The sequence below is a fragment of the Pogoniulus pusillus genome, chromosome 2 (assembly GCF_015220805.1).
Source record: "Pogoniulus pusillus isolate bPogPus1 chromosome 2, bPogPus1.pri, whole genome shotgun sequence".
Lineage (NCBI taxonomy): Eukaryota > Metazoa > Chordata > Aves > Piciformes > Lybiidae > Pogoniulus > Pogoniulus pusillus.
Window position 1 is genome coordinate 13,106,056 of NC_087265.1, and position 22,232 is coordinate 13,128,287.

General features: G+C 48.7%; 1 protein-coding gene across 1 annotated transcript in view; it reads left to right on the forward strand.

Moving 5' to 3' along the window:
* Positions 1-3,644: 3,644 nt before the first annotated feature.
* Positions 3,645-22,232, forward strand: part of SLC12A8 (solute carrier family 12 member 8) — a 59,281-nt gene continuing 40,693 nt past the window's right edge. Inside the window, exons 1-4 of the mRNA XM_064166512.1 lie at positions 3,645-3,707; positions 4,634-4,780; positions 7,649-7,840; positions 12,284-12,515. Of these exons, the coding sequence (XP_064022582.1) occupies positions 3,645-3,707; positions 4,634-4,780; positions 7,649-7,840; positions 12,284-12,515 (634 nt within the window). The remainder of the gene's footprint in view (positions 3,708-4,633; positions 4,781-7,648; positions 7,841-12,283; positions 12,516-22,232) is intronic.

Sequence of the window (22,232 nt, forward strand, 5' to 3'; positions counted from 1 at the left end):
AAAAGGAGGAGAGCCTTTGTGGTGTTTCTGTGAGGAGGTTTGCTAATGCTCTGCTGCTCTCTCAAGTGCTAAATGGTATGGAAAGATGGAAACAACAGTTCTTTAGTTTGTAGACTGGTTATTTGTTTGAAACTTTAGGAAAAGTAATGCCAATTAATTTTGGACTTAGAGGCTTTCTTATATTAAAGGAGAATGGTGCCTGATTGGCTTTTTTGGCAGGCTGGCATGGCTATAAGGAAAAGCTGCTGGTGAGCTTGATAGATAGTACCACTCAAAACCACTTCTGTGCTGTGCAGCAGCTTGGAAGCCCCACTGTGCTGGTAGGCTGCTGTGTGGGACAAGAGCAAGGCTCCTGCCCCAAGGACCAGCTGCTATCAGACCCTAAACTGCAAAACCACGCTCACCGCCCATGGATCAGGGTAGCGGGCAGTGGCTGTGAAGGCATGTTTGTTCAGCTCTCGCTTCTGTGCTCATACCCCCTCCTGTGTTTGCTTTGGTTACCTCACAGGGCTGAAGGGATCCGTACATTGGAGAGGGGTGTAAACAATTGCAATAAGAGTAATAAGATGTTAGGTCATTGGAAATGCCACAGAGGAGCAATAGCAGAGAGGCAATTTCCTGCAATTGCAGAGGAGAGAGATCTTACACCAAGGCAAGTGGGAGGAGGGCTGAGCAGAAAGGGCACAGGAGCGCAAGCAGGAGAGAGATTTTAACACTGAGAGCAAAAATAAGGGGATTAAAATGGCTAGGAGGGCAACACTTCCTGCAAGGTGTGCTCCAGGTTTGAAATCCTTATGTGGAGCCCTTCTCTCTGTAAAATGCAAGTTTTTGATTGATAATCATGGGTTGATAAAATTATTTGGGTTGGAAGGGACCTTAAACTAATCTAGTTCCAAGCCTCTTCGCACCTTCCACTAGACCAGGTTACTCAAAGCTCTATCCAGCCTGGCCTTGAGCACTTTGAGGGATGGAGCATCCACAGCCTCTTTGGACCACCTGTTCCAATGCCTAGCCACCCTCACAGTAAAGAACTCCTTCCTAATATTTAATCTGGATGTACCTTCTTACAGCTTAAAACCCTTACCTCTCATCCTATCACTACACTCACGGATAAAGAGTCCCTCCCCATCTTCCCCCTAGGGTCCCTTAAAGTACCGGAAGGCTGCTGTAAGGTCTAACTGGAGCCTTCAGTTCTCCAGGCTGAACAATTCCAACTCTCTGAGGTGCTCCAGCACCTTGATCATCTTCATGGCCCCCCTCTTGACCCACTCAAGTAGTTAGAATCATAGAAGAAACCAAGTTGGAAGAGACCTCCATGATCATCCAGTCCAACCTGTCACCCAGCCCCATCCAATCAACCAGACCATGGCACTAAGTGCCTCGTCCAGTCCTTTCTTGAACACTTCCAGGGACGGCAACTCCACCACCTCCCTGTGCAGCCCATTCCAATGGCAAATCACTCTCTCTGTGAAGAACTTCCTCTTAACATCCAGCCTATACCTCCCTCCGGCACAACTTGAGCCTGTGTCCACATTTTCTATTGCTGGTTGCTTGGGAGAAGAGACCAACCCCCACCTGGCTACAACCTCCCTTCAGGTAGTTGCAGACAACAGTGTGGTCACCCCTGAGCCTCTTTTTCTGCAGACTAAACAACCCCAGCTCCCTCAGCCTCTCCTCACAGGACTGTGTTCCAGGCCTCTCACCAGCTTCATTGCCCTTCTCTGGACACGTTCCGTACCTCAACATCTCTCTTGAATTGAGGGGCCCAGAATTGGACACAGTGCTCAAGGTGTGGCCTGACCAGTGCTGAGTACAGGGGAAGAATAACCTCCCTTGTCCTACTGGCCACACTGTTCCTGATGCAGGCCAGAATGCCATTGGCTCTCTTGGCCACCTGGGCACACTGCTGCCTCATCTTCAGCTACTATCTACCAGTACCCTCAGGTCCCTTTCTTCCCAGCTGCTCTCCAGCCACTCTGTCCCCAGCCTGTAGCACTGCTTGGGGTTATTGTGGCCAAAGTGTAGAACCCTGCACTTAGCCTTGTTAAATCTCATCCCATTGGCCTCTGCCCACCCATCCAGCCTGTCAAGCCCCTCTGCAGGGCTCTCCTACCTTCCAACAGATCAATACCTGCTCCTAGCTTGGTGTCATCTGCAAACTTACTGATGCTGGACTCAATCCCCTGGTCCAGATCATCAATAAAGATACCAAAGTTCCACATCTCTTTTACATTACTCTATTACACTATGACTGGACACAGTGCTCCAGATGTGGTCTCACTAGAGCAGAGGGGAAGAATCACCTCCCTTTCACCTTCCTTGGCTTGCTGGCTGTGCTTCTCGTCACACAGCCCAGGATGTGATTTGCTTTCTGGGATGCAAATTGACAGCTCATAATCATTTTTTTGGTACCCTTAAGTCCTTCTTCACAGAACCATGAAACCTACCCATGCTGTCACACATCAGGCATGTCAAACAAGCACCTTCAGCCACCCTGAGGTGGGGTTGCAGGTCTGTAGCCTTCCTGTTCTTTCTATGTCCAAGTGAAACTGCTGTGAAAGACAGGCCACAGTGAATCCATCACAGTGGAATCTCTCGCAAGGGAGGGTTGAATTGGGGTATCTTAGGAGAATATGGCTGTTCAGTTGTAACCATGTATCACATCATGTATTTTTTTCCTCTTTTTATTACTGTGGCTATTTGCATAAAACCACAGGCTTTGTTTCTTTAGATTTCATCTGCTCCTGCTGCTTTGACTCTGCTTGAAGCTCCCTGTGGCAGCAGCCATTCCTGATTTTGTGAAGGGCTACTTGCTTAAAAAAAAAAAGGGGGGGGAAAGGAGCAGTGGGGAATCAGTGAATTCTTACAGCTTTGGTGCTTCTTAACTGGCCACGTGGACAGGGCAAAGAAAAATCTCTGCTAACTATTGTACCCCAGCTGCAGGAGACCTTCTGCAGCTGAATCATAGAACCATAGAATCAACCAGGTTGGAAGAGACCTCCAAAAAAAACCATGGTGGAGTAGTGGCGCCATTGATTGTTTATTATTTGGTATTTAAAAGCAGAATAATAAAGGCAGGATGGTGAAGGTGTTGATCTGGAAGCTGAGATTCAGGTGTTGATGTGGAAATCCTGAGTGACCCAAAGCAGTTTCACTGTGTCTCTCTCCCTGTGCAATAGGAAGAGCACACTGCTGTTGGTTGTATCTATGTAATTTGCAAGCTTGAGACAGGGATTCCTATACTGTAGCCATGGTAAATTTGGTCTCTGGTCTCAAGTAAGGTGTCCAGGCACTGGTACGAGTCATGTATGATTATAGTTGCTTCTTGTAAGCATGTGAGCTGGAAGAGTATTGCTCTCTGTTTGCTGTGATGTCACTCTAGTTCAGTATCAGCTGTGATCTGCTATCAGCTCAGTCTAGGTAATAGCCTTATGCTTGGGCAAACTGAGAAAGCAACAGCAGCTGTCTTCTGTCTCTTCTACTTTCACAGTAAGTGCAGTAAAACCATGAATCCTCTACAGCAGAGGATCCAGCGTTGCAGGAATTCGACTGAGAGGACCAGCTGACCTTCTGCTCGGATCATCCTTGCCTGTGGTAGTGTTAGCGCTGCATGCTGGGCACCTGGAGCCAGCACAAAGGATACAATGTTCAACGGTGCCAGAAGTGAGGGATATGTCCAAGAGCTATTTCATGAGGAAGCACAGCAGGTATGTGGGAGAGCCGTTTGTCTTCACAGCCCAGATGCCCATCTCCATGATTTATGCACCTCCTCCTGGTCACCTCTGGGCAGGTGAATGGAGCTGAAGCAACAAAACTTCCCTTTGTTTTGCTATGGAGACCTGAGGTGTATTATTTACAAAGGGAGAGAGGTCAGTTTGTTTCCAGAGGGCAGAATGGAGCAGTTGCAATTGGAATACTGCAGTTTCCCTGGAGTTTCAGGTCTTGGTTCTATCAGCTTTGAGTACTAGAGTCCTGCATCTCCTCTAGAAATGTAGTGTCCTGATCACAGATGACTCTGTGTGATGGGAAGACCATCTCCACCTACTCTTGTCATAGAATCATAGAATCAACCAGGTTGGAAGAGACCTCCAAGATCATCCAGTCCAACCTAGCACCCAGCCCTATCCAATCAACTAGACCATGGCACTAAGTGCCTCATCCAGGCTTTTCTTGAAGACCCCCAGGGACGGTGCCTCCACCACCTCCCTGGGCAGCCCATTCCAATGGGAAATCACTCTCATCTAAGAGAATTCTCCAGTCCACTGAAGATCCTGCTTGTCTAGGTGGAACGCTTAGTAGGGACAGAATATAGCTGCAGACTTGGTGAAATCTGATGCCCCTTGAATGGTGACAGAAGACCCCTTGAATAGTGTTTTTGGTTCATATAACATAGAGGGATTGATTCACTGAGGCTGTGTAAGATTCTGTTGCTGTTTATCTTACAAGAATATAGAGTATTACAAGCAACACTCTCTTCCAGGGCCAAGGGATCCCAACAACTCTTCTGCCCTTTTATCTTAGAGACAACAAAGCCGTGTCTTAGCAGCTGCTGGTGGCTGCTGTTGGTGGCAGCACTTCTGCAGCCTGCCTCTAAGGCATGAGAGGTAGAACCAAAGGCTTTACTTTCCTCTAGGTATCTCAAATGCAGACCAAGCCCTGGTGGAAGATCCAGCTGTTTGTGTGGGAGCCGGTGCTTTTTGGAACGTGGGATGGCGTCTTTACCTCCTGCATGATCAACATTTTTGGAGTGGTTCTTTTCCTGAGGACAGGATGGCTTGTGGTGAGTGCTGACCGGGTTGAACATTCTTCTCCTCACCTGCCTACTTCACGTACCCTTCACCACTCAAGTGTTTGGGATTCTGCGGTGTTCATTGTAGGCACTGCTTATGTCTGCTGGTATTTTGTAGCATTTCTCAGACTTCCACTAAAAGGGAAAGCTGAAGTGGCCTTTGTAAGCAATTGCCTGTTTTAGCTCGAGGAAAAGAAACTAAGAACACAACAGCCATCCCTGGCAATGAACAGGGACACTCTTGTTGGGACAAAATACCTGCTTTTCAGGTAAAGAATACTGTCATAGTTACAGCTTTTTGGCCATTTTCCTGACACCACTGAAGCTGTTCTCTTTCAAATGTGACAGTGTTGAAGTTCCTTAGGTCTTGAGTGGAGAGTCCTCAGCCAGGTGAAATTGGCATTGCTATCAAAGGAACTTCCACTTCTGGATTTAGAGTAGTATTCTCACTGAGGATCCGAGCCTGAATGTGCATCTCTGGTCCCCTGCTGATGCAACCACATATGTTCTTCCTTAAAATGTCCTCTTAGAAGAGGGAAAGCTCCTCCATGGTTGGGACTTTGAGCTTGGTCCGAGTTCATGTCACAGACATAGAGGACATCTTCCAAAAGGAGCAGAAGGAGAAATGCACTCTGTATTGAAAATGGCTTCACTGGAGGCTTTGTGGAGAGCTGCAGATGTTGTGGTGTTGAAGTTGGGATGATTTTCTTAGTTCCCTTTTCCTCCTGATCTTAGGGGCCTCCACATCTTCTTTGACAGCAGATTACTGCTGGTCAAATCCAGATAATAATAACACCAGTAAATGAAAGAATCACAGAATGTCAGAGGCTGGAAGTGACCTCGAAAGATCATCTAGTCTGACCACTCCCCCCCAAAAAAGGGCAACTCTGAATACAGCTGGAAGCTAGCACAGCAGGGAAGTGAGAAGAAGGTGGGGTTGGCAGAGAGCTTCCCTGACAGAGGTCTATCATATGTTGAGTCATTTGCAGAGTCAGGCTTTGCTATATATTTCCAGAGCCTGCACTGGCAGTTCCAGGGACCCTAATCTCCTGAAATGTGGCACAACTATTGTAAGACTGCACTACCGTCTTCCAGCATGCATGCATAAATAAGCATCAGTGTTTAATGGGGGCTTTTTCTTCCCGCTTTCTCTGCTTGCTATTGTTGCTGTGAGTCTAGCTTTCCTTCCTGGTCTCCGTGTTAACCCTTTCTTCTTTGGGAAGCATCAAATTGCCCCTTAGCTAGGTGCTGCCATGGCCTGATGCAGCCAGCAGATTTTGGAGAAGCCCAAAGCTATGTGTATGCTTGTGCGAGTGTGCTCTTTTTTATTTCCTCTTTCTTCCCCCTTTTTAACTGAAGCGTGTCAGATTTATTAACCCTTTTAACCTGAGGGTAAGCTGTTGAACAAAAGGAATGATTGTCCATTGAGAAAGGAGCTTTGGATTGTAGTGGGCTCTGGTGCTGACCCAGCCAGCAGCTGCGTTTATAGCAAACCTTGGCTCTGTTCCCCACTGACCAGATAAAGCCCCTGTCAAAAGCAGCAGGATGCTGAACCAAAATAGGATTTTATGATGATAGCAACATCCTGGATGTGTTTCTGTGGCTTCACTAAAAAGAGAAAAGAAAAACAAAATCTGGGATTTCAACCAGCCCCAGAGTTGAGAAGCAATCTTTTAGTGCTGGTAATAAACAAACTCCATCAAGGCTAGCATGACCTCAGAAGTGAGCATTGTTGGAGCAAGGCTGGAAAGGAACGTTGTAGACGTTGCCTGTAATATGAGTAAAGGCAGGAGAAGGGAAGCCAAATGTTAACGAAGCACTGGGCACTGGAGGAGACTTCTGATCATACAGCTGGAATTGCTGTGCACCGGGCTGAGGGATTTGTCAGCAGGGGAAGGTGGGCTGGAGGATGAGAGAAAACTTTTGACCCTGGAAAATAAATTACAACCATGTGTGAGAGGTTTGGAAAGTCTTGAGGCAGCTCAGAAGGGATGCTTGGATGCTTTTGGAGGCACTAAGTGCTTTCTCTCTCTGGAAATTTATCCTGAAGAGCAAACTGAATCTTCAAAAATAGGGGTGATGTTGGCTCTTACAGCTGCTGTTTGTTCAGAAGCTTTTGCTCTTCATCCTCAGTTAGACCATGGTTGGAACAGCAGCTGCTCCCGGGGCCTTCCCTCCACCCCGAGCAGGAACGAGGGTTGTTTTCAGCAGGGCTGAGTCCTGGAGTGCAGACAGAGCAAGAGCTGCCTGCCACTCTGCAAAAGTCCTGCAGATAAGGGCTGGTGTGTGATTTATCTTCCATACTGTGTTGCCTTTGGGGGGTTTGTCCTGTGGTATCTCACTGTTTGGGAAGATCAGAGCTTTTAAAGGTAAGTGTTCTGAAAAATTCAGCACGAGCTTGATGTTGTTAACCAATCAGCTGTTGCAAACACCAGAGGTTCAGTCTTGAAGCTACTTCTTGTTATAGAAGTGTGGGTTGGTTTTTTTGTAAGCATGTCAGTGTAAAGCATGCAAATAGGAGGTGATCCCCTGCCTGTGGTGACCTCTTTCTTTTTAAACCAAAGGACAAAATCAGTGATTCATGGAGGAGCCTGGTGTCAGGGCAGAACCTGCTCATGCAAAGATCTGTGCAGCTCCAGCATGAAGTCAGTCCTCTTCAAAGGGAGGCTAATAGGAGCTGTAAATTTGGCAATTGCATTAATTAAATAACAAGGGGGCTCTGTGTGTGTGTATTTCTTTTATTGTGTAACGATTCCCGGTTCATTGATCACTGTGACTGGAAGCAGATAGATCTTTTTTCTCTTCCTCAACAGAGTTGGTGTGAGTTGATCTTAATTTGATTTTTTTTTTCCATTCCAGGGAAACACTGGCATTGTAATGGGCATGTTTCTGGTGTCCTTTGTCATCCTGGTTGCCCTGGTGACAGTTTTATCTGGAATTGGGGTGTGTGAGAAGTGTAGCGTCGGAAGTGGAGGAGTCTACTCCATGATTTCTACTGTCCTTGGCGGTCAAGTAGGGGGGACCATTGGCCTCCTTTATATTTTTGGCCAGGTAATTAAAAATAAAACCCAAACCCAATGCAGTATTTAAAGAAAATGTAGAAACTTTACAAAGCAGATCTGCTGGAGAGCAGTCCTGTGGAGAGGGACCTGGAGTCCTGGTGGGTATCAAGTTAACCATGGCACAGCAATGTGCCCTTGTGGTCAAGAAGCCCAGTGGGATCCTGGGGTGTATTAGGAAGAGTGTGTCCAGCAGATCAAGGGAGGTTCTCCTCCCCATCTGCTCTGCCCTGGTGAGGCCCCATCTTGAATACTGTGTTCAGTTTTGGGCTCTCCAGTTTAAGAGGGACAGGGATCTGCTGGAGAGAGTCCAGCAGAGGGCTACAAGGATGATTAGGGGACTGGAGGGCACGGCTTTTGAGGAGAGGCTGAGGGACCTGGGACCTTTTAGTCTGGAAAAGAGAAGACTTAGAGGGCATTTGATAAATGTTTATAAATATCTGAGGGCTGGCCAGGAGAGTGGGGACAGGTTCTTCTCACTTGCTCCCTGTGATAAGACAAGGAGCAGTGAGTGTAAGTAGCAGCACAAGAGGTTCCACCTCAACACAAGAGGGAACTTCTTTACTGTAAGGGTCACAGAGCACTGGAACAGGCTTCCCAGAGAGATTGTAGGGTCTCCTTCTCTGGAGCCTTTCAAGGCCTGTCTGGATGTGTTCCTGTGTGATCTGTGTTAGATAGGATTGTCCTGCTGTGGCAGAGGGGTTGGACTCGATGATCTCCTTGGGTCCCTTCTGACCCCTAACATCCTGTGAATCTTTAAGTAAAAAGGTGCTTTAAGTAAAATCCGTGTGATTCTGTTGGACAGCATGGGAGAGCATTTAGCCCTGCTCTGCTCTGCAGGAGCAAGCCCATGCATGGCAATGTGCTGCGTGGCATGGGTCACAACAGTGGAGGAGCTGGTTATCTGACAAGCACAAGCCTTCCCATTCCAAATTACCTACATTGTCAGGGCATGCCCTTGCTGGTGAGAGACTTAAACCAGAGTGAGAGAGGCCAGGTGACCACTCAAAGCACAGTGAGTGTCTGTGAACTGGCAGGATTGGCCCTGGTGTGCTCCATGTGCCCTTAGGGACTGGGCAAGCCTTGGCTGCCTCTCTGTGTGAGACAGCAAAAGTGGAGACCCTGGGATGGCAGGTGAGCTGGGCAGTGGTAAGGGCCACAGAGTTTTTGAGATCCAAAACACACAGTCCTGGATTTTCTGAAAGGTCCCAAGCGGCTGTCATGGTGGTGAGGCACTGAGACACACAAGTAGTAAACATAAAGAAAGGAAAGTAATCTCTTAAACCTGAAGTAACTTAACCCTCTCCCCCCATAAAGATGTTATAAACAGTATAAAATGTGGTGAGCAGAGAAGCATTTTTATTGAGACTTGTTTTTAACTGACTGGCTTGCAGCGATCTCCGAAAACCCTTAAAACACCCCAAACCAAAAATAATCCTCTCTTCTCCTTTCACTCCAGATTAAAAGCAAGTGTCCATAAAACACGAAGTGAACACAGTTACGAGCCAAGATATGGAAATGGGCCACACATGAGAATCCTTCCTGTCATATTTTCCACTCTTGCTCTCTGAGCAGACCCCGTCTGGGAAAGCAATCAGGTTTTAGCCTGTCCTAAAGGCTGTAAAAGCTGTGCTGTGGCAGCCCCAGCCCTTGCCTAGGCATCCCCTGAGTTCAGGGGGCTGTGGGGTGGGAGTTGGCAGCTTTCTTAGGAACACTTTGCCTGCTCCTGAAAGCTGATGCCTTTCCCTTCTCATTAGATGTGCTTTCAGCCCAGCGTGCTTTGCACCAGCTGCAGGCTGCTTCCCAGCTGCAGGATGCTTAGAGTGCTGCAACAAGTCTGGCCAGACAGAGGGGTGGTCCCCATTCCCTGGTCTTACTGGGGCAAGAGGGGCACGACTGGCCATGCACCGATGATGCCTTGGGAGATGACAAGTGGCTCAGCACCCTAGGGCTGCTACAGAGATGGGCTGATGGGCTTCAGCTGCTTCATCCAAGATGAGCCAAGACCCAGCTGGGCTTTGCTGTCCTCCTGGGATCTTCCAGAGGAAAGGCTTAACGAGATTGCTCCAAATGTTGCAGCACGTGCCTGTTAGGTCCTACAGAGATCCTCTAATCATGGGGCTGGGGTTTGGTGCCTTTCTCTGCAGTCTCATTTCCTGCAGTGGTTTGAAGTAAGACCTGTCTATGCAAGGAGAGGTTTTCCAGGGTCCAGTCCTAAAGTCCCAAAAGTAAAGATAGTGACAGTGCTTGTCTGGTGTTGAAAATCAATTGCATTCCTCACCCAGCAATGTGTGTGGTTTGCAAAAACTCACAAGGGACTGATTTCACAGTATCACAGTATCAACAAGGCTGGAAGAGACCTCATAGATCATCAAGTCCAACCCTTTACCACAATTCTCAAGACTAGACCATGGCACCAAGAGAGCAACCTCCCCCTGGCCACAACCACCCCTCAGGTAGTTGTAGACAGCAATAAGGTCTCCCCTGAGCCTCCTCTTCTCCAGGCTAAACAATCCCAGCTCCCTCAGCCTCTCCTCGTAGGGCTGTGCTCAAGGCCTCTCACCAGCCTCGTCGCCCTTCTCTGGACACGCTCAAGCATCTCAATGTCCTTCCTAAACTGGGGGGTCCAGAACTGAGCACAGTACTCAAGGTGAGAAGTCAGTTTGATTTCCAGACAGGTAGTTCCTGAGAATCCAGCCCCTGTCACAGTGCCACTGGGGCCTTGGCCACTGCTGTGTGTGGAGCAGTAGGGTGTTTGTGGATGCTCAGTATCTCCATTCTGCTGGCGATGCTCTTAGTTGATCAGGGGAAAGGCTTCATGGAGGCTTGTGGTGCTGAGACTGTCAGAGGCTTGCTCTGCTCCCTTCAGAGTATCCTTTCACTTCTTGACATGAAAGAAAACTTAGTTTGTGAAATCTTCTTCAAAACTGATGTTGGTCAGGTACAGGGAGTTAGGTGATATTGCTTTCTATAAGCAGGGCTTTTCCTCATGTGAGAGGCAAGAATTGCACCTTGTTTGAATGTGTTTATTTGAGTTAATTCTGCTTGGACTCTTTTTTTCTTGGCTTCAGGTCTCAAGTGCAGTTTTTGTGAGTGCCTCAAGCAGAGCTGTGCTGATGTGGAATGTTGTTCTCTGGTAGCTCGGGAGGGGCCAGTTTTCAGGAGAGCATGTGTAGGACACAGTGGCAGCATAGGCCATGCTAAACACAAGTAAACAAGAATGCATTCACTTATGTGGGGACTACCTTATGGGGTTTGAAACTTCCATGGTGGAGACCTTCACAATGGGGTTACCAGCGAGGAGGGAGAGACTTTCAGGGTGTAGTTCACCCAGTTTGTGTTAGATGTCTGCCTTGATGGAAGAGAATCCTTTTCCAGGACCTCCAAATTGTAAGTGTCTGAGGCTGAACAGGTGAATTCCACACACCTTGCTTGCAAAAAATCACACATAAACCTGCAGCTCCTGGGTGTGGGTCAGGTTGTTTTGAACACCCTCAGTGAAGTAGTGCTGTGCCAGTCCAAGGTGGATCTGCACTGAAGCAGACTGACTCTTGCTGACTTGGGTAGGGGATTTTCTCCTTTCCAGACATGTGGGTACTGTGCTGCACATGCCTAGTCCGTGGATGGGGGTGGTGAGGTTGCAGGACCCAGCATCACACCACCTGTGCCAGCGTGCAGCTGTGTGCCCTGGCCTGGTTTGTGGCGATGCCATTGGCAAGAGTTATCACTGAAATGTCAGCTAGTGGGAACCTCTGGAGGAAAATGTCCTGAGATGTGGGACTGCTGCCTTGCGGTAGGCTTTGAGGCTGGAACCGGTGCTGCAGATGTCTCATCCTGCAGACCCTCAGCTGCCCAGAGCAGTGAGTGTGTCCTATCCTGCAGCAAGACAAACAAGCAGCTTTCCTAGGACTTCAGGGAACATGGCTTGCACAATGCACTGTCCTCAAAAGTGCAGGCTCTGTTCCAGCAACGAGGTGGGGATCCAGTGAAATATCAGACTTTACATCCAAACTAAACACCAAGTTAAAAATAACCCCTGGGAGGCAATGAAGGGGGAAGCAAACTGCTGTTCTTTAGGCAGGTGTTGAAATAGTACCCATCAGAGAAGCAGAAGGGAAGAAGTGCAGTGGCTGACTCTTCTCCCATGGAGAAGCAAGTGTTGTTTCTCCTGGAGAATTAATAGTGGTAAATTTTAAAGCCAGTGGAAAGGTAGCTGGGCTGTTGGCCCTAGTGCCCAGCAGCATGTGTGCTGCCCTGGCTGTGTACTGTCTTACAGCAATAAGGTTCAGTCCCTGTAGGCCAGAGTAACATGGAAGATTGTGTTGTGACAGCAAATGTCTGTCCATCTGACCAGAGACCCCTTAGCCCAGCACGGGAGCTACAGATGGGAATCCCTTGTTCTCCCACAGGGTACTCATAGGCCTCTATCCTTCAGTGTGTTGCAGGTGCCATGTACATCACTGGCTTTGCAGAGTCCATTGCAGGTGTCCTAAACCTCAGCAACATTTGGGCCGTGCGTGGGATATCCCTGTTTGTCCTGCTGGGCCTGCTGGGGATCAACCTGGCTGGAGTGAAGTGGATCATCAGGCTGCAGCTCCTACTGCTCTTCCTACTGGCTGTCTCAACACTGGACTTCGTCATTGGGTCCTTTACACACCTTGATCCAGGTAAAACTAGGGGTTCACCACACTGGGATCAGGAGGCATTAATCTTCCAGGGGTTTCTCCTTGCATGTCTTTGTGAAGTGACATCTGGGTGGAGGTAGAGTTCAGTGCTTCCAGACACATCCTCTGGTGCAAATCTGTCAGAAGCAACTTGTAATTTTGCAGAGGGTATGTATTTCCAGAGCAGGGCTGAAGATGTCTTGTTATTGTAGGTGTGTAACCACAGGAATGTGTGTGCTCGTTATTTTTGTACTGCACTGAGGTTTTCTAACAAGGGAGAGGTGGTATTTGCAGTAGCTCTTCGCAGCCTTCTGCTAACTCTGATGTAAAGCATTGTGCCTGTGAGAACAGACAATTGTGCCCTTGTGTTAAGGAGACCTTCTTCCCAAAGACCTCTGAGATCACTTGTACCCTGGCTATAGTGAGCTATGCCACTAGCACTGGATCCAGGCTGCACATTGCTGGGTTGCCCAGAGCAGTACTGGAGAGCTGAGGAGGCAGCTGGGTGGGCCAGAGTAGATGACTGCTGGGGTTTGAGTGAGCTCTGAGTGCAAATCCCCCCTGTTAACCTTCCCCAGCCTGCAGCAGTGATTCCAGCAGATGTTCAGGGCTCCCACCCGCAGCCCTGCTGGCACCCTGATCCCCGTTTCCCTTCCTGCATCCTCAGGAGTTGTTTGCAGGGAGCCCCATCTCAAGGCGCAGGGAGCTGCAGTGGAAGCGGTCCTCGAGTGCCGCCGCCGCCACTGCAGCAATAACGAAGTGCAATTAGCTGAGTAAACAGAAGGTGTCACCTTTTTCTTGGCTTCCTCCGTGTCCAGCAGCACCTTAGGGGCTTCCAAGTGACCTGCTGACGTCGGTTTAAAGGCAAGACCTTCACTTTTGATTTAGGGTTGGGATTCAGCCGCCGAGCCAGGCGGTAGGAGTTGAGTTTACGCAGGCGTTCGCAGCATCCATGGTGTAGCTGGCTTCGTTGTGTGGTGTGCAAGGATGATGGGGTGAGGACAAGCTGCTGCACCAGCAGCTGTTCCTCCCTCAGAGAGAGCCTTGTGGAAAGGTGTTTGCATTTTGTGTTTAATGTACAAGAAATGGCTCAAATGAAAGCCAGTAAAAGTCTCAGCAGACGCTTGCAAATGTGAGTGAAGTAAGGATGGTCGTGCTTGGTGTGATGTGTTTTGCAGAGAAAGCAACTGATCTGCTCCAAACAGCTGTGTTGCATAGGAAGTTGCTTTTTGGAGGAAATTGAAGGGGAAAGTTTGCACTTTGGTTGTGCTCAGAGGAGACCCTTTAATGCAGACCTAGAGACTTTTGTAATAGTAGAGAGTAAGCGAATACTTGGGATGAGACCTGATGGTGGAAAAGTGAGCATGGGAACAGGAGAAGAGAATTAGAAGAATATAAACATCAGCAGGAAGCGTGCCCAAGTTGAGGTCAGCTTAGTTCTCTTTGATTTCTTCCACTGCCAAGCACTATGTCATTTTGCTTCTGACAGAAAATGGGGAGAGAGGAGAGGAGAGGAGAGGAGAGGAGAGGGAGAGGAGAGGGAGAGGAGAGGGAGAGGAGAGGGAGAGGAGAGGAGAGGGAGAGGAGAGGGAGAGGAGAGGGAGAGGAGAGGAGAGGGAGAGGAGAGGGAGAGGAGAGGGAGAGGAGAGGGAGAGGAGAGGGAGAGGAGAGGGAGAGGAGAGGATGCAGCTGAGCACAGCAGATGCTATAGTTTAGCAGTGGCTGACTAAAAAGGTGATAGTTTCCAGTGCATGATGGTGGCCAGAAGGAGAGCCCGAATACCGGTACCTTGGAGCAGCAGTGCCCGTATGGTAGGACCTGCCACCGAAGGGCTGGCTGGGGAGAGCCGTGGCTGTCTCTGCTTTTACAGAGCGCTGCCGTGTGCAGGAGCCGCTTCGGGGCAGGCTGAGCGGTTGAAGCTTCCCACGTCCTGCATTTCCCCAGCAGGCCTCTGAGTGGTGTGTCAGCACCGACGGTGAGCGCTGGGCACTGTCCTGTGCGCTGCCTGCCCGGCAGGGATGGGTGCGACTCCACCCGTCGGCAAAGCATCCCTCATGCAAAGAGGCTGCGGGTAGGATGTGCGGGGTTTGGTGAAGCTCCATTCCCGAGCGTCGGCTGGTGGCAGTGGGAGGGTGCAGTGCATCTGAGCCCAGCATCTGAGAAAGCATGCCAGACCCCTTAGGGGCGGGCAGTCAACTGATCAGCTCGCTGCAGCCTTCATGTGCATGCAGTTGGTTTGAGTTTGGCTCTTCAGCTGCAGCAGTGACTGAGCTGCGATGGGCAGCATGCAGGGAGAGGTAATGTTTGAGGGCGGACCTGTGATGTGGAAAGACTTCAGCTGACATCTTGTCTGGCTGGCGTCCCTGTTCTGTGACAGGTTTATGGAGCTTCAGTTCACAGCCTTGGGTCTCGATCTCTGAACCTGTAAAATGGGCCTCATGCAGTCATCCTGCCTTTCCTGCTTGCCGTGGCAGCCTTCTCCCTCACTTAAGGCTTCCAAGTGCTGCGCACATACCACAGGGCTGCGCATCTGCCAAGCAGCAGTTACTTGGATTTAAATAACCTCCAGGAATGCCTGTCCATCTTGAAGATCTCAAACAGCTGTCTTTGTGTGGTTGCTCTGGGTGGAGTCCCCTGCGCTTCTCCTCGTTCCCTCAGCTCACACCCAGGCACACACCAAATCGGACAGTGTCCAAGCACTCACTCCCTTCCTGTGGCTTGCCTTTATTTTTAGTCTGAGGCCGGAGTGTGTTTACACAAAAGGGGGCTTCTCAGCAGGGCTTCCCACTGCTTTCTCTCCTTTTTGTCCTATTGCGTGGCTCCCTCCTGCTCCGAGAGCCGGACAGGCTCCTTCAGCCTGGAGCTGGGGCTGCTTGTCCCGATGCTGATGACCCTGCCAAGGCTGTAGGCAGACCTGCCTGCTCTCTGCCAAGTCTGCCTCCTCCCAGCCAGGCCTCAGTGTCCCTTTGTGTGGCCCCAAGGGCTTTCATTCCTCTCTACCGGGTCAGGTGAAACTTGCTAATTTTTCGGAGTTAATCCCAAATCCTCCCCTTGGCTCTGGCTGGTGCTTCCCTGGGGGATGGATGGTCACAGTCCCAGGCTGCGATCTTGGCCAGGGGTGGGTAGTGAGGAGTAGGGCTCCTGTTCTGGCTGAAAACCAACCTTGTTCAGCTGCCTCTGGTCATTCATCTTAAAATTCAGTCCCATCTCCAGCAGCAGAGACCCTGCATGCTCTCTCCTTTTGACAGAAAACATTTTCTTTCTCCCTAGGCACAGCTTACTGTTTTTATCAAACCTAACAGGCAAATTGAAATCAGGTAGTGCTTAACTTCTCAACCCATAACCAAGACCCAGTGCTTGCTGTACGGTTGCATAGTAGCCATGCAAGACTTTCTTAGCTTGTATACATTTAGCTTTTAATTCCAGAGGTCCATGCCTCTAAATCAACCTGAGTTATTTTGAGGGGAGCAGTGAATGTAAAGGAGAGGACACTCCTCTCCTTGAGCTGCTTCTTAGAACAGCATGTGAAACTTTTTGGCCTCTTCACATCCCAAACGCTAGACTCACGGAAAAAAGAAGATAAGCCTGCCCTTGGTGCCCACTCTTTTATTTTCCTACCGTATCTCTGCTAATTTTTGTGTAGGGTGACTCCCAAATACTCCCTTTCAATTAGGCGCCTGCTTTCCTGTTTTGGCAGTGGCTCTCAGGTGCCCTGTGAAAGCAGAGCAGCTGTGGGAGGGTGTGTGGATGGGTGGTTACTGGGGGTAGGGCTGGTGTTAATTTGGCTGCTCTTTGTTGGTGAGATGAAAGGAATTGCAACAGGAGCAAGAGGGGCCCAACAACAGCCTCTTAAACGCCTAGAGGGGAATAAATTACTTTGCAGAGAATTCAATAATTGGGTCTCCTTGGGCTGGGAGCTCCCTCCCATCCTGCAGTAGACAGTATCGCCTGGCTGGGGCGAGCGTGGAGACCAGCTGCATGGGGCTGAACTCTACTCCCAGCTGGAAAGCTGGGGTAGTTCATCTCTCAGAGCCACGGGAAGGCTTGAAAGGCTCGTTGCTGTCAGGGTATTTCTGCTCGGGATTATTTTCCACACAGACCACATCCTTCATGTCACCCACTTGGGTTTTAGCTTCCAAAAGTTGCTCATATAGAGCCTAGAAAATTAATTTGCCGCCCTCACTTCTTCCTCTAAGGGTGAGTCCTTTGGATGCTTCACCCCTCTTGAGCATTCTGTGTCTGAGCCAGTGGAGCTGATGCTCTCCTGTGGGTACCACTGGTGAGGAGCTGTGGGAGAGGAGCTTTGCCTGGGGCTGCTCCAGCAGGCAAGGAACCTGCAATTGTTCAAGCGATTTATGTATATAAACACTCCAGTGTTGTAAAAATCCCTCAAACGGTGCTTTGGGGGCTTTGGTGGATTGAATTAATGAAATATATTCACACATAGTTAATGTGAAAGTGATCAAAGCATTGTAATCAAGGGCTTTTGCTTGGCCCTTTGTTGTTTTCTTTTCTTTTTGGGCATGAGGGATGTGCCCCAATTTCATAAGAGAGGGTGCAGGAAGGATGTGTGTGTCAGAAGATGATCTGCAGCTAATCCCAGAGGCTTTATCCAGGCTGATTGCTGACTTCCTGGCCTGAGACACATCTGGAAACTGGCATCAAATTCCAAGTAGAAATCACCGAGTGGCTGTAGGGGGAAAAAAAAAAATCCCACTTTGCTACCGAACAAGGTAGACACCGTGGTGAATAAAAAGCAGGGGGCTGCTAATAGGCTCTTTATTTATTAAAAAACACGGGCTTGCTTTCCCCAGGTTTTTCCAATTATAGTGCATTGAATGGCCCTGACATCACTCTTGAGCCCAGGCCAGGCTATTCAACAGTCTGGCGAAGACATTTATTAACTGGTTACCTGCCAATTGTCTGGGCTAGGAGCTGCGGGACAGATGTGTTTGGAAAAGTGATAACATTGTTAGGGGCCTTATTGAGATAGTGAGAGGCAAGCTGTGCCACTCTGCCCAGGCTCTCTGCAGTGGGTATTTAAAGTAGTTTATTTTAAAAAGGAAAAAAAACCCCAAAAGATAAAAACGTAGGCGGAGATGTGACTTCGCTGCGTGGTTCCACTCTGCCACCCTGTTCGTAGGTAGGTTTTTGCGGTGTCTCCTCACTGCAGGACGCCTGCTGGTAGGACTGTGTGGAGGAGCAGCGGTCTTGCCTGCTGGTGGATGCCTGGGGGTGTCAGCACAGCTGCTGCTTGCTCTTTGCCCCAGCTCCACTGAGGCCGGGGTGCGGTTTCTGAGCCCATCACCCTGAGGCTGGTACCACCGTTAGGAGGTGGGTAAGGAGAATGGGAGAACTTGTGGTCTGTGAGTCTCTGCCCTTCTGCACCCACCAGACTGTACTGGGGATGTCATGTGCATCTAACCTGCTCTTAATTATTTTCACTGCTGCATCCCTGGGGACCCCACTCTAGTCACAGCTATCTCAGGCTAAACCCCTTGCCCTGTTGGACCTGTTGGAGCAGGTCCAGAGGAGGCCACAAAACTTGTCAGAGGGCTGGAACACCTCTCCTCTGAAGGCAAGCTGAGCGAGTTGGTGTTCAGCCTGAAGAAGTCTCCAACAAGACCTTATCAAGGGATTTCCAATATTTAAAGAGGGCTCACTCTTCTGAGGACAAACTTTTTGGTGGGGTCTGCTGTGGTAAGATGTGGAGTGATGGCTTAAAACTAAAAGAGGATAGAGTTAAACTAGATAGAAGGAAGAAATTTATTTTTTTTTTCCAAAGAGAGTGGTGAAATGCTGGCACCCAGAGAGGTGGTAGCTGCCCCATCATTGGAAACATTCAAGGTCAGATTGGGTGGGACTCTGAGCAACCTGATGTATTTGAAGATACCACTGCTCGCTGCAGGGAGTTTGAACTAGATAACCTTTAGATGTCCCTTTCTAGCCAAACTGTTCTGGTTCCTGCAGGCAAAACCCACCATTCTTGAAGCCTTGGGGACCAGCTGATGTCCTTTCTTTCTGCATTAAACCATCTTGCTTGGAAAACATCTTGTGCTCCTCTTCAGCCTTCTGTAGGCTGCATCAAGCAGCTACGTGGGCCATGGGAGTGAGGAGGAGGGTCTTCCTCTCATCTGACACCCTAAAAGGTGGCACTGCTTGGTGGTATCAGGGCTGGGCTGGACTGGACTGACCTGGGTCTGTTCCTGGAGCAGGAGAGAGTTTGATGGGGTTGTTACAGATTCAGATTTGTTTAATAGGTAAAAGTGCTCCTAATTTATACAGGAGATCTAGTGCACAGTTGACTCCACCTCTGATTTCTTTGCTGTTTCTCTGTGAGGCAATGCTGACCCCATCTTCCTAGAGCTTGTAAATAAATCCCTCAGCTGATTTTGTCCCCAGCTAGGCACTGTCTTCATGTGGGCTTTTCCTGCCCAGTCCCCCCAAAATACCTCCTATGCAGGCTCTCCATTTATCAGCAACTTCTTTAATGCTAGAGACCTAATAAAATGGATTGACTTAAGATATATATATCATCCCATAACCTCTCCATTTCTCTGCATTGCTGTGCTTAAACAGTACAGCTTTATTTAATGGTATAGATTTTTCCCTCCTCTTTTCTAGTGAAACTACATAATTGTTTTCAAATTATGGAGATATTTCACTTCCTCTTTCTCTTTCCCTAGTGTTTAATTCCAGTCACAGTCAACTGTGCCCCAAATCAGCTTTCCTTATTTAGCAATTTAATTCATAAAGATAATTTCCAGATAATAGATTCTTTCTGTAGCCTCTCACTTCTAGTTCACATTCTTCTCCTAGGCTAAGGAGAAAACTTTGCCTGTGACGTAGGTTCTTATCTACTGCTCATCATCTTCTCTGCCAGCTTGTGTTAGAACAATTTTTGGCCTTTTTTGGCTGTACATAACACATTTTAGTCTGATTGTACCTTCATTGGTCTAGATCATAGAATCATAGAACCAGTCAGGGTTGGAAGTGACTACAGGCATCATCTAGTTCCAAGCCCCTGCCATTGGCAGGGACACCCTACCCTACATCAGGCTGCCCACAGCCCCATCCAGCCTGGCCTTAAACATCTCCAGGGATGGGGCCTCAACCACCTCCCTGGGCAACCCATTCCAGGCTCTCACCACTCTCATGCTGAACAACTTCCTCCTCACATCCAGTCTGAACCTACCCACCTCCAGCTTGGCTCCATTCCCCCTAGTCCTGTCACTCCCTGGTGTCCTGAAAAGTCCTTCCACAGCTTTTTTGTAGGCCCCCTGCAGATACTGAAAGGCCACAAGAAGGTCACCTCAGAGCCACCTCTTCTCCAGACTGAACAGCCCCAACTCTTTCAGTCTGTCCTCATAGCAGAGGTGCTGCAGCCTTCTGATCATCCCAGTGGCCCTTCTCTGGACACGCTCCAGCATCTCCACATCCCTCTTGTAATGGGGGCTGCAGAACTGGACACAGTACTCCAGGTAGGATTTCACCAGAGTGGAGTAGAGAGGGAGAATCACCTCCCTCAACCTGCTGGCCACACTTCTCCTGAGGCAGCCCAGGATCTGGTTGGCTCTCTGGGCTGCAAGTGCACGCTGCAGGCTCAGTGGCCAGCATGGTGGCCTGGTGGCTCTCACTGGTTTTCTTTTCTACTCAAAAGGGGAATGCATTTGTTGAAAAAAGTGGTGTGTTTTTTTTTGGGGGGGAAATATATTTGATTTGACCTGAATTAAATTAATAGTTTAAAACAAGTAAAAAAAATATTTTAGATGACAAAATCATGCATCAATTTTCCAAAATCAAGCACTGTTTAAATTCCAGTTTGGTTGTAGTCTGAAAGGAGACTTGAAGTTGTAACTCTGAGTGTTTTATAGAGGATAATGAAAACCTCCCAAGGAGGTTATTATTTTGGACACAGAATCACAAAAATAAACAAATCACAGAATTAATCAGGTTGGAAAAGACCTTTGAGATCATCAAGTCCAACCTATAAATACAGACAGTAGTGGTTTTGTGTTGAAATACCATTGTCATCTGATTAATAGAACCACTGCTGAAGGCTGTGTGGCCATCCAGAGAGACCTGGGCAGACTGGAGAGCTGGGCACAGAGGAACCAGATGGAGTTCAACAAGGACAAGTGCAGAGTCCTGCATCTGGGGAGGAATAACAAACTACACCAGTACAGGCTGGGAGGTGATCTGCTGGAGAGCAGCCCTGTGGAGAGGGACCTGGGGGTCCTGGTGGATAACAGATTCACCATGGCTCAGCAATGTGCCCTTGTGGCCAAGAAGGCCAGTGGGATCCTGGGGTGTATTAGGAAGAGTGTGTCCAGCAGATCAAGGGTTCTCCTCCCCATCTGCTCTACTCTGCCCTGGTGAGACCCCATCTTGAATACTGTGTTCAGTTTTGGGCTCTCCAGTTTAAGAGGGACAGGGATCTGCTGGAGAGAGTCCAGCAGAGAGCTACAAGGATGATTAGGGGACTGGAGGGCATGGCTTATAAGGAGAGGCTGAGGGACCTGGGACTTTTTGGTCTGGAGAAAAGAAGACTTAGAGGGGATTTGATAAATGTTTATAAGTATCTGAGGGCTGGCCAGGATGGGGGGGACAGGCTCTGCTCACTTGCTCCCTGGGATAGGACAAGGAGCAGTGAGTGTAAGTAGCAGCACAAGAGGCTCCACCTCAACACAAGAGGGAACTTCTTTACTGTAAGGGTCACAGACTGGAACAGGCTTCCCAGAGAGATTGTAGGGTCTCCTTCTCTGGAGCCTTTCAAGGCCTGTCTGGATGTGTTCCTGTGTGATCTGTGTTAGATAGGATTGTCCTGCTGTGGCAGAGGGGTTGGACTCGATGATCTCCTTGGGTCCCTTCCAACTCCTAACGTCCTGTGATCGTGTAATTTGGAAGTATGGGATGCTCTAGTCGTGATTATGGCTGAAGACCCAGTAGACCATGGCAGAAGACTCTGCAGACCATGGGAGGGTCTGATGGATTGTGTCACATTTCAGTTAAGTGCTTTCTTTTGAAAGGTGGGGATTTAACTGACATGGATTAGGCTTTGTCCCAAGCAGTACATGGAGTGGCTCGAAGTTAGAAAGGAGGTCACTCCAACGAGTCCAAAGGATGTGTGTCATCACCGTTGCTGTTCAACTGCTGCTCATTTTCCTCCAATTGTTGTGCCTTTGACTCAGCCTAAATTCTAATTTCTCAAGGCTGGGGTTTTTCATCGAAGCTCTGCAGCACCTCCCACAACCCGGGACTCTGGGCATGACTTCTGAGGAATACCTCTCTGTAATTAATAATATTATCCTATTGAGGCAAACTATTTTCCTAGAAAAAAGATGAAGCAATGGATGTCGTGCTTCTAGACCTCTCTGCAACGAGTGGAAGCATTCCCAGTGGCTGGTTTAAATGCTGCTGAACAAGGCAGGTAGCAGACACCACATCAAAAGCTAAAATCATACTGGAAGGATTTTATATATTATGGCAAGTCTGGTGCTTAGCATTAAATACTATAAAACATAGATGGGCTTCATAAAGTCAAAATAGCCACGTTAAAACCTCTGCCTTTTTTTTCTCCTAACCAGAATCTCAGATTTTCCACCCACCTGCAGAAAGCATCCATTTATTTTTTTTAATTAAAAAAAAACCCAACCCAACAACTTCAACAACAAAAACCAACCGAAAAAAAACCTCAGCCCACTACCCTGTAGAGGTAGA